General features: G+C 36.5%; 2 protein-coding genes across 2 annotated transcripts in view; one reads left to right on the top strand and one right to left on the bottom strand.

Annotated features, from left to right (window-relative positions):
• LOC113053989 (GTPase IMAP family member 7-like) overlaps nucleotides 1–3,279 on the bottom strand; it is a 3,572-nt gene extending 293 nt beyond the window's left edge. Inside the window, exons 1-3 of the mRNA XM_026219187.1 lie at nucleotides 2,661–3,279; nucleotides 2,485–2,520; nucleotides 2,203–2,243 (exon numbers count right to left, since the gene is read on the bottom strand). Coding sequence (XP_026074972.1) covers nucleotides 2,203–2,243; nucleotides 2,485–2,520; nucleotides 2,661–3,156 — 573 coding nt within the window. The 5' untranslated portion in view covers nucleotides 3,157–3,279. The remainder of the gene's footprint in view (nucleotides 1–2,202; nucleotides 2,244–2,484; nucleotides 2,521–2,660) is intronic.
• A 1,887-nt stretch (nucleotides 3,280–5,166) lies between these two features.
• On the top strand, nucleotides 5,167–13,723 carry LOC113047978 (adenylosuccinate lyase-like). The gene is made up of 13 exons (XM_026209452.1): nucleotides 5,167–5,422; nucleotides 6,919–7,122; nucleotides 7,405–7,449; nucleotides 7,883–7,962; nucleotides 8,224–8,395; nucleotides 9,029–9,075; nucleotides 9,221–9,311; nucleotides 9,399–9,468; nucleotides 9,549–9,696; nucleotides 10,776–10,866; nucleotides 12,806–12,895; nucleotides 13,199–13,375; nucleotides 13,570–13,723. The coding sequence occupies exons 1-13, from the start codon at nucleotides 5,276–5,278 to the stop codon at nucleotides 13,654–13,656; spliced, it is 1,449 nt and encodes a 482-aa protein (XP_026065237.1). The 5' UTR covers nucleotides 5,167–5,275; the 3' UTR covers nucleotides 13,657–13,723.
• Nucleotides 13,724–15,107: the final 1,384 nt, after the last annotated feature.

Below are 15,107 nucleotides of genomic sequence, written 5' to 3'. Positions count from 1 at the left end.
TATAAGAACTGACCATTGTTTTTTTCTACTTATTATAAATGGTGTCTTTATAGCCATCGAAATCACCATTTGGACCCATTATGTCAAAAATGCTGCAGTAAAAGGTTTTGATATGAGGTGTGCATATAGTATGGGAAATCCCTTATAGGAACAGGCTATTGTTTTTTTCTACTTATTAGAAATGGTGTCTTTATAGCCCTTTAAATCATTGTATTGTCCCATATATTAAAAATGCTGCAGTAAAATGGTTTCATATGAAGTGTGCATATAGTATGGGATGTCCCTGATAAGAACTGACTATTGTTTTTTTCTACTTATTAGAAATGGTGTCTTTATCGCCCTCTAAATCATTGTATTGTCCCATATCTCAAAAATGCTGCAGTAAAATGGTTTCATATGAAGGGTGCAAATAGTATGTGATGTCCCTGATAAGAACTGACCTTTGTTTTTTTCTACTTATTAGAAATGTTGACTTTATAGCCCTCTAAATCGCGATATGGACGCATATCTCAAAAATGCTGCAGTAAAATGGTTTGATATGAGGTTTGCATATAGTTTGGGATGTCCCTTATATGAACTGACCTTTGTTTTTTTTCTACTTATTAGAAATAGGGTTGTGATGAGTGGGGCGGGGCCGCGAGCCATGAGAACGGAATGAGGCCAGTGGAGTGACTGGAAATGAGCGACGCCTGCTCCACTCACCGGTCTCGCGTCCCACGGTGGAGATGGAAGGATACAAAAGAGGGTGCGACGACAGTGAACAACGAGAGAGGGCCAGGCCAGGCCATGATTTTAGTTTGTACTTGGTTTTTGTTTGTAAGCGACAGTCGTCCGTGAAGGGCTGTCGCAGTGTTTTGTGTTTATTTTGTTATTAAAAGCCTTATTTGATTGATGGCCGGTTTCCGCCTCCTTCTTCCTGTGGATAAAAAGTTTTGTACTCCGCTATAGGGGTCTTTATAGCCCTCTTAATCGCCATATGGACCCATATCTCAAAAATGCTTTAGCAAAATGATTTTTTGTGTATATAGTATGGGACGTCCCTGATAAGAACTGACCATTGTTTTTTTCTATTTATTAGAAATATGATCTTTATAACCCTTTAAAGTGTAAAAATGTCCCATATCTCAAAAATGCTGTTGTACAATGGTTTGATATTAAGTTTGCATATAGTATGCGAAGTCCCTTATAAGAACTGACCATTGTTTTTTTTCTACTTGTTAGAAATGGGATCTTTAAAGACTTGTAAAGTGTAATATTATCCTATATCTCTAAAAGTCTCCAGTAAAATGGTTTTATGTGAGGTATGGATATAGTATGGGATGTCTTCTTTAAGAACTGACCTTTAATTGCTTATTTCTCATCATAAAAAAGTGTCTTCTAAATCAATGAATGTCCCATATCTCGTTTTCTACTAATAATTGTAATGCTTTGAAAGGCTGAAAATTATAGTAATACAGAGCAGTCAAGGAAAACAATAAGTTAAACGAATATTAGAGCAGATGGGCGAAAAAGGTCGTCATAGATCAAATCTGAACGTATAGATGAAAAGCGCTCTGAAAGCGCGTTCCCTCTCTGTTGTTCCTGCTATTGCCGTAATTATAGTAATACACGCGCATATAAATTTCACTCGCGGCTGGCTTGACGGTGTTTTTCTGAAGTTGAAAGCGCGTTCCCTCTCTGTTGTTCCTGCTATTGCCGTAATTATAGTAATACACGCGCATATAAATTTCACTCGCGGCTGGCTTGACGGTGTTTTTCTGAAGTGCGGCTGGCTTGACCGCAGTACCATAACCGTCTGTTAACGCCTTAAAGAGAACAGATAATGGAAAATCTTATGTAAATATGACAAAATACATTTACAGACGTTATATTAAAAGTACATCCTCCGTTCAGTAACGTTACATGAGGCAGTTAAGACCTCCGTGTCCGAGGCGAAAACCGCGTCCGTTTATATATATATATATATATATATATATATATATATATATATATATATATATATATATATATATATATATATATATATATATAACGTTAAGCTCCTTTGTTTCCGCCTTTCATACAACCGGGTAAACAATAAAAGATAACTTTACATTTAGAATATTTAACGTTACTTACCATAATCTTTCACTCGCTTCTCGCTTCTATCACGCTGAGAAAATGGCGGCTGCTCGCACTGGAGACGTACGATTTTGACGTGACGTGCGTGCTCTCCTTCACGTCCGCGTCCTCAACCCAGACCGCTGGGTTAAAAAAGAAAGTTATTTTCAACCCAAACTTGGGTTAAAACATCCCAAAGTCCTATCCAACGGCCTCAACCCAGCAGTTGGGTTGAAAAAACAACCCAGCGTTTTTTAGAGTGTAATAAGACAACATTAAGTGTAACGGGAACATATATGTGCTTGGTGTGTGCTGGTCAGAGAACCAATCCCAGCCTGGTGTGTCAACAACTGTGAGGTGTGAGATTTCCTGCAGAGCTCTTACCTGCTCCATGCCAGCCTACTAACAGCACTCGTATCTCTGTTAAAACGGAGAAAGTGGTAAATTGCGAAAAAGGGACTTCACATGATCAAAATGCACTTTACATGACCTAAGGGGGGCCTTCTGCAATGGTTCCACCAAATCAAAGGTAAAAGAGAATGAAATAGACAAGAAGTCACCTCTTGGTGGGAATCTAAACATTGCTGCTGTCCTTTCCACTTCTGTACATCTATCGTCTTCTCTTTCATTTTCAGTGTCTTCATCCCCAAATACAAGGTTTGACCGCACCATTTCAAAGAACTGCCCTTGATTCTCATGTACCATCTCCTCCACTTTCTCCAAAAGCTCTGCAACCGGAGCACTTTTGTCCAAGCTGGTGTTATCCAAGGCATGATACCTACAGCCGCACCTCTCCACCAGTCTCTGCAGTGCTGTCCCGGCATCCACAATAAATTCCTCCACACCCATGTCCTGTTTCAACTGGTCCGCACAGGTGAACAAAACCATTGTGTGCCTCCATATCCCTGCTCCCAGTGCCCAAAGACCTTGCCAGTGGTGTTCAGTGAACGGTACTCCAATAGGAACCACCAGCAGTATGGCTTGAGGACCAGACTGTTGATTATCTGAGTCTGACTCATCAGTTGTACCTTCAGTTTCCCAGTTTCCAGCTGCCATCCAGAGATGTCAATGATTAGTAGCCGCCAGATGAGTATGTCTACCCTTAGTTGTTGGTCTGCTTGGGACTTGTTGTCTGTGCTCAAAACATGTCTTGCTCTCTCTCATCTGCCTCCTACTCTCTTTCCCTCCCTCTTCAACTATTTATTATTAGTATTATTGCACTACACCCTTGCACCCTTGCACTACACCACTACACTTTCCCTCTGCTTCTTTTTCACTCCCTTTCTTTCATGAAATGATACAAGCAGGAGGGAGCTGCGAGAAAGAGGCAAGTATACAGATAAGAGGGATGCAAGGAAGGGAGCGAATGAAAAAATATGTAGCTTGTGATTGTAATCTTATGAAAGTGAGTGGGCTGAGTATATTTTACAGTAAACAGCCTCCCACAATTCTAATAGTAATTCTGGGGGTGAAAGTCTGTCATTAGACCAATGAAAACATAGAAGTATCAAGTTTGGCCCCACCTACATGAGTCTAAACCCAGCAGCACTTAAACTCTAGAGCAAGGGACACCAAAACAAAACTATAAAGTGTCATAAATTACAACAGAAGAAGCATTCTAATATTATACAGCAGCCTGCTGAGTATGAAATAAGGTAAAGTAAATATGATAAATAAAGCAAAATGAAAGGTAGAAAGTCTAGGGTTTGAAAGGGTTTCAATACACATTAAGATCTGTGTGACAAAAGTAGTGCACAAAGGTAGCTCTTGCTTTGCCTGTATAATTTAGCCCAAAATTGTTTGAACATGGAAAACTCTGGATGTTTTTGTCAAGCATTGAATCTGTTAAATTACTTAGGCTGATAGTAAAATGTCACTATACAAAGGAGATTTCAGAGTGAACTGTTTCAAGCCAGAGAGAAAACGTCTCTTTGAATAAGGCATTAACAAAGAGTCTTGTTTGAGATGCTATATCCAATCTCATTTAAACTTTACTTTAGAAATCTCTGAGGAAGGATAAAAACAAAATGCCAAACCTACACTGTGCCTAGATGTGGTGCAGCTCTGGTAATGTGGTTAAGCTTCCTCCCGGATCCAGACATCTGTCCTCTATAGAGAACATCTACTGAAAGAGATTTATATCTAATTATGGCATATAAAGAGGAAATGAGTTATAATAGGATTCTGATTTCTGACTATCTGCTCATGTAAGGATACATGGAAATGAAATAGATGATGATTAGGCTAAAAATTCAAAGAAAAATAAGAAGAAAAATGAAAGCAGATCTTTCAGAATTTTTTGTGGAAAGGATGTATAGAATGTTTTGCTTTTTTTCTCTCGAATATATGTATGTTAATTTTTTCTGGATTAATGTTAATTATTTATTTACTATGTTGACTGAGTGTATCTAAAATTAATATAAGAAAAGAGAGAGTTCTATTCTATTTAGATTTTTATTTATTTTTTTAAGTAGTGTGTCACATTTTTATGCTAAATCTTCTTATATTATTAGGTAAGTTTTATATACATAAATGTAAATGGTCAGAAAGGAAGCCCGGTCCCACTTCAAAGCTGATTTGAGGACTTATTTTGAAACTCTTCAAGGTCTTCCAAATCAGAAAGCAACCAGAACTGGACACGCTCAAAGAACTAAACCCTTCTTTTCTTTTGGGATTATTGTTGTATATCCTCCATGTTATTTATTTATTTTTCTTCCCCATTCCCTTTTTCTCCAGAAAACATGAACACCATGTTTGTAACATATTGTTATGTTTTAGAACTTTAATTGTTCAGCATATACAATTATTTATTTATCTTTTAAATAAAATAGCTACAGAAGATAAAGGTAATGCAACAGCAAGGATGCAAGCTGCAGGTAAACCCCAAAGAAGAAGAAGAAGAAGAAGGAAACAGCGCCAGCTGATACATGATTCCTATGATGGATTAGATTTGCGGTAAACGTTTTTAATGAGAAGCCAGACCCTCCTGTATTAAATCGTAGTTTTACGAGACATTAAACGGAACAGTAGGTGGCAGCATGTGCTTTTGTCATCATCCCGCCATTAAACAAGAAAAAGAAGAAGAAGAACTTGTACTCAGACTTGCAGCCTATGCTTGCAGCCCGCGTGTGGTTTGTTTTGGCGGTGCAGCGCGCTTCATTGATCCGCTGCTGGTATGGAGGGGTCCGGGGAAGAGTTCCTCAAATACCGCTCACCGCTGGTGTCCCGGTACGCCAGCAAAGAGATGGCTTACAACTTCAGTGACAGAAACAAATTCACCACATGGAGAAGACTGTGGCTTTACCTCGCTAAGGCCGAAAAGGTCCGTTTATTTATTTTGCATTCATTTTTATAGACCACCTGTAGATTAATGTAGTGGGTATTGTGATCCTCTGAATGCCACGTGCGACCCTGTCTGAAGTTTCTGACCTTGAGTGAGTGGAAGTCTCAAGTTGCCAGATCTCTTAGTCTAAATATAGTTGGTGGAGGTGAGTTGTGCTGTAATATTGAATGTTTTACAAGTGGACCAGACTGCCCATACAATTACTGTGGTGCTATGATCGTATTTGGTGGTAGCATTGTAGTACTTAATTTACCTTCACAGAAATATCTGGCCATGCTATAAAGGTTTTCTGAGAATACCACAGTGACAATACTATACATGAATAAACAACAGCAGCAGTACCCTGAGACTCTTTGCAGGTTATGGCTATATCATGTTTTGTTAGGATTATTTACATGCACTTACATGCTATTTGTATTTGTGTTGATCTCTTTCTATTTTACCATTAGAAACTGCATTCTCAATATGTATTGTGAATGTAGCTCTGTATGTGTCCGGTTAAATGTCACTTAATTTCAATTAAGCCATTTAGAAGATAATGTAGGGACTAGTTTTAGAAGAAAACACACACATTCAGATATCTCAGATTCATTTGCTGAGGCTAGCAAAAGTTGGCTTGATTCGAAATAGATATTGTTGACTGGAGTCTGTGGGATTTGCTGGTTTAACGTTAGCTGACTTGATAGGTAGACTTGCATGTTGTTTGTTTGATTTGTGCAAAGAAATCATGAACTAAGTTTCTGTGATCACCCAATAATCTATAAATAACAGTCCACAGTGTGTCTGATTGGCACTTAATTGAACACAGTCATGTGGTCACATGCTGGTCTTCCTCTGACCTCTGGAGACAGACGGGATACTGTTAGATGCTCTTGAAATGAAGTCACGACACAGCACTTGACTAATCTAGTACTTGAGACATACTAAGGCACAAACCATAGTTGAAGAAGCCCTGGGAAGTGTGTGTGTGTGTTTGTGCGTTTCCAAAATAACGAATGCAAATGTCAGTGTAACAGGAGAGTGTCTTATGCGGGTTGACCTTTACTCTCTCTCTCTGTGTTGCTAAAGATAAAGCGAAAATGCTTATATTTTAGTTTACTGTAACACATTTGTAATAATGCAAATTTGGCCAATATGATAAGAAAATAATTATTTTACAGTTTATATATATATATATATATATATATATATATATATATATATATATATATATATATATATTATTGAATAAAAAAAAGTTAATTATAGGCTGCAAGCTATTTAAAATATACCACATTAAATTTAATATTTTAAGATTCGCTACAAATTACATTATTATTAAATTGAGCTTTTAAAGATAGACTTTTATGTGAGGGTTAGACGATGTTAAATGTGATGTAAATGTAATAAAAATGAGAACGCACAGTTGAATATTAATCATACTAAAAAAGATCTTGTGATACTTCTGTGTCATCTCTGTGATGTGTCCTCTGCAGGAACTGGGTCTCCCCATAACTGACGCCCAGGTGAGCGAGATGGAGTCTCACCTGGAGGACATTGATTTCGTCATGGCTGCAGAGGAGGAGAGCAAGCTGAGGCATGATGTCATGGCTCACGTGCACACGTTTGCCCACTGCTGTCCCACCGCTGCTCCCATCATCCACTTGGGCGCCACTTCCTGTTATGTGGGAGACAATACGGTGAGGCCAAAATATTACCATGTCCGTGTCTTACTGGTGTTACTATTGATTGAGCTCCATTGACTTCTGGGTTTCTTTTATGGACTTCTGAAATTTTCTGAGCAGTATAGCTATAGAGGGTACATGTATTAAATCAATTTTTTAATTTAATGTTGATATTAATAGCGGGGTATTTATATTAGACACCATGAAAAATCTTCACAAGAACAGAATGTTGTTTTAAATTCCACATTTTAATTAAAAATATTGATAATGGTCTTATTAAATGTGTTTAATCTGTAGGATCTGATCATGCTGCGTGGTGGTTTTGACATCCTGCTCCCCAAGGTATCCTGCTACTTTCTATTATTTACCATTTCATTCAGAACAACTGATGCTTAGAAGTGCCATTTAAAAATAAAATACATTTGACTGTATTCAGGAGAAATTTAAATAATCACAGGCTCAGATTTGACAAATAAATAGATGTTAAAGTGTTAATTTTTTCTAAATGTAACAAGTATTAAAAATATAACTTTTCAAATGGACAAATAAATATGTTTAAAATATAATTTATTTACTTCAAGTTTAAAATTTTAATTAAATCCAATAATAAAAGAATGCATTAATCATTAAGGTCTTATTAAGTGCAAATTTTACATTCAGTAAAACATTTGATAATTCTAGCCTTTTGTTTTAATTTATATTTTTTATTTATGTTTCAGTTTTATTTCCAGTGTTTAATTCCCATTCACTGCAGTAAATGCTCTCTCTCTTACAGCTGGCTCGTGTCATAGACAGGCTGGCTCACTTTGCAGAGAAATACGCAGACCTGCCCACTTTAGGCTTCACACATTATCAGTGAGTGAGCATGTATCAGACTTCACAAACAAATAGTTAGATGCAATGTAGTTTAGAGTTTGCTTTTCTACTTTTGTTTTCTTTCTCCTTCTATTCTTTTCATCTCTGACACGTCCCAATCACTCTTAAACATTGACTCTTAATGTTGTTATCTGCACAACATTATGATTTTCATGTTATTTTAATTTTTTTTCATTCAGAACAACAACAGTAGGCTGGTTTTGGGTTTTATTGTCCCTCTCATCTCCATCTTTTTCTCAGACCAGCTCAGCTGACTACAGTCGGGAAGCGTGCTTGTCTGTGGCTGCAGGATCTGGTCATGGACATGCGCAATCTTGAGCGTGCAAGAGAGGACCTGCGCTTTCGGGGCGTCAAAGGAACCACAGGCACTCAGGCCAGCTTCCTGCAGCTCTTCCAGGGAGATCATGAGAAGGTGAATGCAGCAGCATGAACATTTTATGCATACTTGTCTCCAGCATACATACTATATACACAACCATTTCATAGCTTATGGTAAGTATTCATTTTTTAATACAAATTTAAAATAAGTTAATCCTTTAATTCAAGGTTGCATTAAATTGATTAAAAGTGACAGTAAACACTTTTATATTGTTAATATTTCAAATTAATGCTATTTATTTGAACTTTGTTTATTAAACATCCTGAAAAAAAGCATATCAAGGTTTTCACAAAAATATCAAGCCTGCATAAAAAAATAGAGTAAAAACACCAATATTATGAAATATTATTACAATGTAAAAGAATGGTTTTCTATTAGAATTTATTGTAAAATGTAATTTATTATAATCATCTACATTAAAAACTGCTTTACTATTAAATATTCCACTGCATAATGAGTATTAGACTTCTGACCTTAACCTATTTTTCTTTGTTGTTGTGAATACAATTTTAACTCTTATTGCTATTATTACCACATTATTACATCAGCATTGGCAGTATTTGGGTTTTATGGGTAGATTGTGCAGGTTTGTAGCCCGAAGAGTAAAATGGCTATAGCATCATATCATTGTGTTTTACTCTGTGGTTTTACTCTTTTCTTTGAAAGGTGGAGGAGTTGGATAGGAAGGTCACCGAGATGGCTGGTTTTAAAAAGTACGCTTGATATTTCCTTTTTTTTTGCATTCTTTATTTACTAAATGCTTCTAAATGCTTTTAATTCAGTAGTGTGTTGTTGGCTTCAAAGTGTATGATTTTATGTGCACATGGTTAATCAATTCCTCCTACATTTTGTCTTTAGATCATACCTGGTGACGGGTCAGACGTACAGTCGTAAGGTGGATATCGACACACTCTGTGTGCTGGCAAGCCTCGGAGCCACAGTACACAAGGTCAGACATGAACAATGAACACAGCCTTATGCATTTAACAGCAATAAATCATTCCACAATCATGATTTATTTATTGTTTTGCTGTAGATTTGCACTGATATCCGTCTGTTGGCTAACCTGAAAGAGATCGAGGAGCCGTTTGAGAAAGAGCAGATTGGTGAGTTTGTATGTGAGACAGAATTTTGATCGTATAATAACTCATCCTCTGTGATCTGACATGTTTTTTGCTGTCTGCAGGTTCCAGTGCCATGCCGTACAAGAGGAACCCCATGCGTGCCGAGCGCTGCTGTAGTCTTGCTCGTCACCTGATGGTGCTGGTGTCAGACCCTCTGCAGACAGCAGCAGTGCAGTGGTTGGAAAGGACCCTGGACGACAGCGCTAACAGGCACTGTTACCAAATCTGTTGTCTCACCATACAGTGGGGCTCGAAAGTTTGGGCACCCCTTTCAGAGTCTGTGAAAATGTGAATAATTTTCATAAAATAAGAGAGATCATACTATATGCATGTTATTTATCATATTATTTTTTCAGAACTGTCCTGAGTAAGATATTGTACATAAAATATGTTTACATTTAGTCCACAACACAAAAAAATTGCTGAAATTATTAAAATAACCGCATTCAAAAGTTTGCTCCAGAAGGAAACAAGGTGCATTAAGAGCTGGGGGGTGAAAACTTTTGGAATTTGAAGATCAAGGTAAATTTTACTTAGTTTGTGTTCCGGGAAACATACAAATATCTTCTGTTGCTTATGAAGGGCAGAACTAATTGGAAAAAAATAAAAAAATTTTTTTTAATTTGGACAGAGTGTTCCAAAGTTTTCTCCCCTCTCAATGCGTCTTGTTTCTTTCTGGAGCATCAGTGGTTGACTTTGAGTGTTTGAATCTTTTTCAATAGTTGTGTTTGAGTCCCTCAAATGTCCTCAGTCTGAAAAGATGCATCTCAAAATCATAAAGTCACTGCTGGAAGGGGTTCAAAGATGCAAAGATGCTGGAAAACTGGAGAATCTGCAGGACCTTAAAGATTTTTCTGAAGAACGCTACTCAGTTTAACTGTTCAGAACAAACAAGGGACTCATGCACAACCATCACAAAACAGAAAGACAGTCGAGGATCATCAGGTAACAGAACACAGTATTAAGAACCAAGGGTTCCCAAACTTTTGAGTGGGGTTATTTTAATAATTTCAGCATTTTTTTTGTGTTGTGGACTAAACGTAAACATCTTTTATGTACAATATCTTACTCAGGACAGTACTAATTAAAAAAGAAAACTGGATTTAGTATGACCTCTCTTATTTTTTTTCAATTATTCACATTTTCACAGATTCTGCAAGGGGTGCCCAAACTCTCGATCCCCACTGTATGAAGTGCCCCTGCACTGTTTTGACCGTTTGAAGATGTAACTTTTGGACTCATTCTGTCACCAGCTTACTGTGTCAGATTTTCTCTGTGTGTGTATTCAGGAGGATCTCATTGCCCGAGTCCTTCCTCACAGCGGACATCATCCTCAGCACTCTGCAGAACATCACTGAAGGGCTGGTGGTGTATCCTAAGGTGTGTGTGTGTGTGTGTGTGCGCGCCAGGGTTGGGCGATGTCAACAAAATTGAATCTACAGTGAAACATTGTGATGGAAGATGACATCAGCGGGGGGTTAGGGGGTGTGCCCTTAGCATGAATCCTTATAAGGCACAGAAAAGAAATAAAGAATCCTAACACCGTTTGTAAACCGGACGCGAGCGGTGCAGCAAAATACTATAGAATCACATGACAAATGTCTCATCCGATGTAGACATGGCATAACGCTTGCCTGTTACATTAAAGTACATAAAATTTTACTTGCCACATAAAGAGTTAGGAGAGATGACTGAGGACGATGGCAAATGATTTGTAGATTCTGAGCACCAGTGGCAAACATCTAATCTTGTAAAATGTGTGGTGTGCATTGCCACTCCATAGCATAAACAGAGTACATGCTATCGCAAATCTCAAAAGTAAAACAAAAAAGTGATCGTGCATTAAAAAGCAGTTTCAATGCTAGGCATAATAGGGGCTCCCTGATGCCCGAAGTAAATCTGTAGTATAATTACCCAATATCAACAAATATCAACTGTTGGCGCACACACCAATATCAACAAATATTTAAAAGTTTTCTTAGGACTTGCAATAATTTGGTATATTCTATTCAAATGAACTACATGGTATGCTGGTCACATATGGGAAGTCGTGGCCTAGTGGTTTGAGAGTTTGACTCCTAACCCTAGGGTTGTGGGTTCGAGTCTCGCGCCGGCAATAACACGACTGAGGTGCCCTTGAGCAAGGCACCGGACCCCCAACTGCTCCCCGGGCGCCGCAGCATAAATGGCTGCCCAATGCTTCGGGCGTGTGTTCACAGTGTGTGTGTGTGTGTGTGCGCGCGCACTTTGGATGGGTTAAATGCATAGCACGAATTCTGAGTATGGGTACCAAACTTGGCTGAATGTCACGTCCCATTTATTTTATAATTCACAATTAATTGCATAAACACTACTGTTCAAATGTTTGGGGTTGTTTTTTTTAAAGATTTTATTTATTTATTATTCTTTTTCTTTTTTTAAAAAAAGGCTGCATTTATTTCAGGGGTGGCCAACATCAGGCCTGGAGAGGTTTACTCCAACCCTATTTAAACACATCTGAACAAGCTCATAAGAGTTTTTATAAAGGTTGGAGCAAAACACTGCAGGACTGTGGCTCTCCAGGACCGATGATTTATTAGATCAAAATACAGTAAAAACTGTGACCGTTTTATATTTTAATATAGTCTAAATGTAATTTATTCCTGTGATGGCAAAGCTCAATTTTCAGCAGAAATAATTATATTTGGTGCTCATGAAACATTCATATTAATATTAATATTTAAATAGTATTTTTGTGGAAAAGGTGGTACTTTTTTCAGGATTCTTTAATGAATAGAACATTTGAAATTTAAATATTTTGTATAATTATAAATTTATTTACTGGCTCTTTTAATCATTATAATGCATTTGCAGAGTAAAAGTATTATTAAAAAATAAATAAATAAATAGAAAATACACTAAATCACACTAACCTCAGATGTGTGAATGATAGTGTTGGTCATAAGTGTACACCACAAGTTTACATAATATATATATACATATATATATATATATATATATATATATATATATATATATATATATATATATATATATATATACATATATATATATATATATATATATATATATAATATATTAAGATGCTGTTTTGACCCATGCATATGTTTTTAATTGATCTAATGGTATAAATGTATTTATTTATTAGTTGTATTTAAACTGTATAACAGTGTTTGCGTAGAAAACTTTACATTAGACAATTTATTCTGTATCTTTTATTACTTTTATATTTAATCACATGAAAGCTTTAATTATTAATCACATTAACAACAAAGACAGCTTTATTTTTTTTTATGATTCTCTCCCTCTCTCTTTATAGGTGATTGAGAGACATATCCGTCATGAGCTGCCTTTCATGGCTACTGAAAACATCATCATGGCCATGGTGAAGGCTGGAGGAAACAGACAGGTCAGAACTATCCGTGATTAATGGATAAGAAATCTTAATATAAATGTATAAGAATCTCGTCTTGTAATTGCGATTAATTGTTGCAAAGATATTTGAATAAATTACTTGCAATGTAAAAAAATTCTGTCAGTGCAGCAGATGTTGTTGCAGACAATTTCACGATTTAGTTCATGCAGGACAGACATCAGCACATGAAGCTGTACCTCACTGCAGTGGCATTTTTGGTCTGCTAGGAAACCGATGGTTATTGTGCTTATGTTTAACACTGACTGACATTTTTGTCTGTACTGAAACCATACTCAGGACTGCCACGAGAAGATTCGGGTGCTGTCCCAGCAAGCAGCGACCGTAGTCAAACAGGAAGGGGGGGATAATGACCTACTGAATCGCATTCAGGCTGATCCATATTTCACCCCCATACTCGGACAGCTGGACGCCTTACTGGACCCCAAAACCTTCGTCGGCCGAGCCCCACAACAGGTACACACATGCAACCTGGAAATACCCAGTGGTTGGCCATCAGGGTCAGCAGGGCCTTCTCTGCTGGCCCTATAAAAAATAAAACTGTGTGGAAAATGTTTTATTATTATTCAGGTATCATTTTTAACTTTTTTTTTTTTTTTTTTTTTTTTTTTAAATTACTGTAATGTCTTTCCACTTTCTCTTTGTCTTAGGTTACCAGGTTTTTGTCTGAGGAGGTCAGGCCTGTTCTAGAGCCATACAGAAGTAATCTGGATGTCAAGATTGAACTAGACCTCTGAGACAAACATATGTGACTCTGTGACACATCAGAACAGTAAAACAGTAAATAAATGTCAAGGTGTACAACCTTTTGTGTGCTCTTCTATGTGACATTTTTACATATTTAATTATCTTATGTCAGATGTTATTTTTGACCTCTCACACACACATGTAAAAATCTAAATATTACATATTTGGATTCAACTATGTAGAGTAACTGAATATGGGTGTGTTAATTTTAGGTTAAATCTGATTTATGTATACTATGTAACTTTTAACATTAAAAAATGTTTCTGTAATGTCAGACATAATATATTTGAGAGGCTGGGATGAAAGGAAGGGGTAATGGGCCTAATTACCTCTAAAGGGGTCATATGCTTTTTTTAAAGATCATTATTTGGTATAACAAAATATGTTGTCATGCTTTAATGTTCAATTATTTTTAAAATACTGTACATTATTGTAGGTCCTCTATGCCCCTCCTCTCTCAAACATGTAGTTTTTTTCTCAAGTCCCTTCTTACACAAGCGCAGTCTGCTCTGATTGGCCAAATGACCCAGTGCATTGTGATTGGCCGAACACCTAAATCATTAATTGGAAATGTAATACCCATTTTTCATAATCGCAAGCTTCAGTTTTGCCAGACGTACGATAATTATCGTATTTGTACAATAATTTTGACCTCTGTACGATCACTATTTAAGTTCAATAATAATGAAAAAAATCCCATAATGTACGATAATTTAAAAATTTCAGAATGTGTTTTGAAAGTCAACCTCATCAAACAAAGCCATAAAATCGGCTCATTACAGACACTCTTAATGGGTTGGTGCACACCCAACATCTGGCAACATGCCTTCTCACATGAACAACATCCCCAGAACTGCTCCGAGAGTCAAAAATATATAGTTTCTGCCAGAAATGTTTCAGTATTGTTCAATAGAATGTACGTGAATGTACAAAACTACTACTAAAATTAAGGAATAATGACAATATTTCTTAAATTTTTACATTTTGATTGTAAATCCCCTTTGTTTGCCAAAAAATTTATTATATATGTAAATAATGAAAATAATGAAAATAAATTAATCCGTTTAATTTTTATAAAAGATAAATTAATGTTTTATACCTTCATTCAATAGCCAGAAATATTAAAATACACAAAAAAAAGTAGTTTTTGTGCCTTCAAATAGTTAAAACACAGAATTTGGTAATGATAAACAAGCTAAAAAACATTTCATAAGACCCTTAACATAATTTTTGTTAAACTTTTTAATAGAATTGATGTTGAATTGTATACGTTTCATGATTTAATTAGACCTGCTTTTGCTTTAATTAGACCAATTAACTATTTAAAAAGGAGTCCAGAAACATTTGTTGAAAGTGAAAAGGGTTTGTGGTGCAAAATCCATGCATGAGGGCGAAACAGAAAAAGCCTGTAAATCCCCAACTCTCTTGAGGCAGGATAAAG

The sequence above is a fragment of the Carassius auratus genome, chromosome 3 (genome assembly GCF_003368295.1).
Source record: "Carassius auratus strain Wakin chromosome 3, ASM336829v1, whole genome shotgun sequence".
In the NCBI taxonomy this organism is placed as follows: domain Eukaryota; kingdom Metazoa; phylum Chordata; class Actinopteri; order Cypriniformes; family Cyprinidae; genus Carassius; species Carassius auratus.
This window is presented reverse-complemented; position numbering and strand designations above follow the sequence as displayed.

Coding starts and splice junctions, on each gene's coding strand:
- LOC113047978 (XM_026209452.1), top strand. CDS start 5,276: ATGGAGGGGTCCGGGGAAGAGTTCCTCAAATACCGCTCACCGCTGGTG. Junction 9,076..9,220: donor GAGATGGCTGGTTTTAAAAA/GTACGCTTGATA, acceptor TTTTGTCTTTAG/ATCATACCTGGTGACGGGTC. Junction 12,896..13,198: donor AGGCTGGAGGAAACAGACAG/GTCAGAACTATC, acceptor AACCATACTCAG/GACTGCCACGAGAAGATTCG.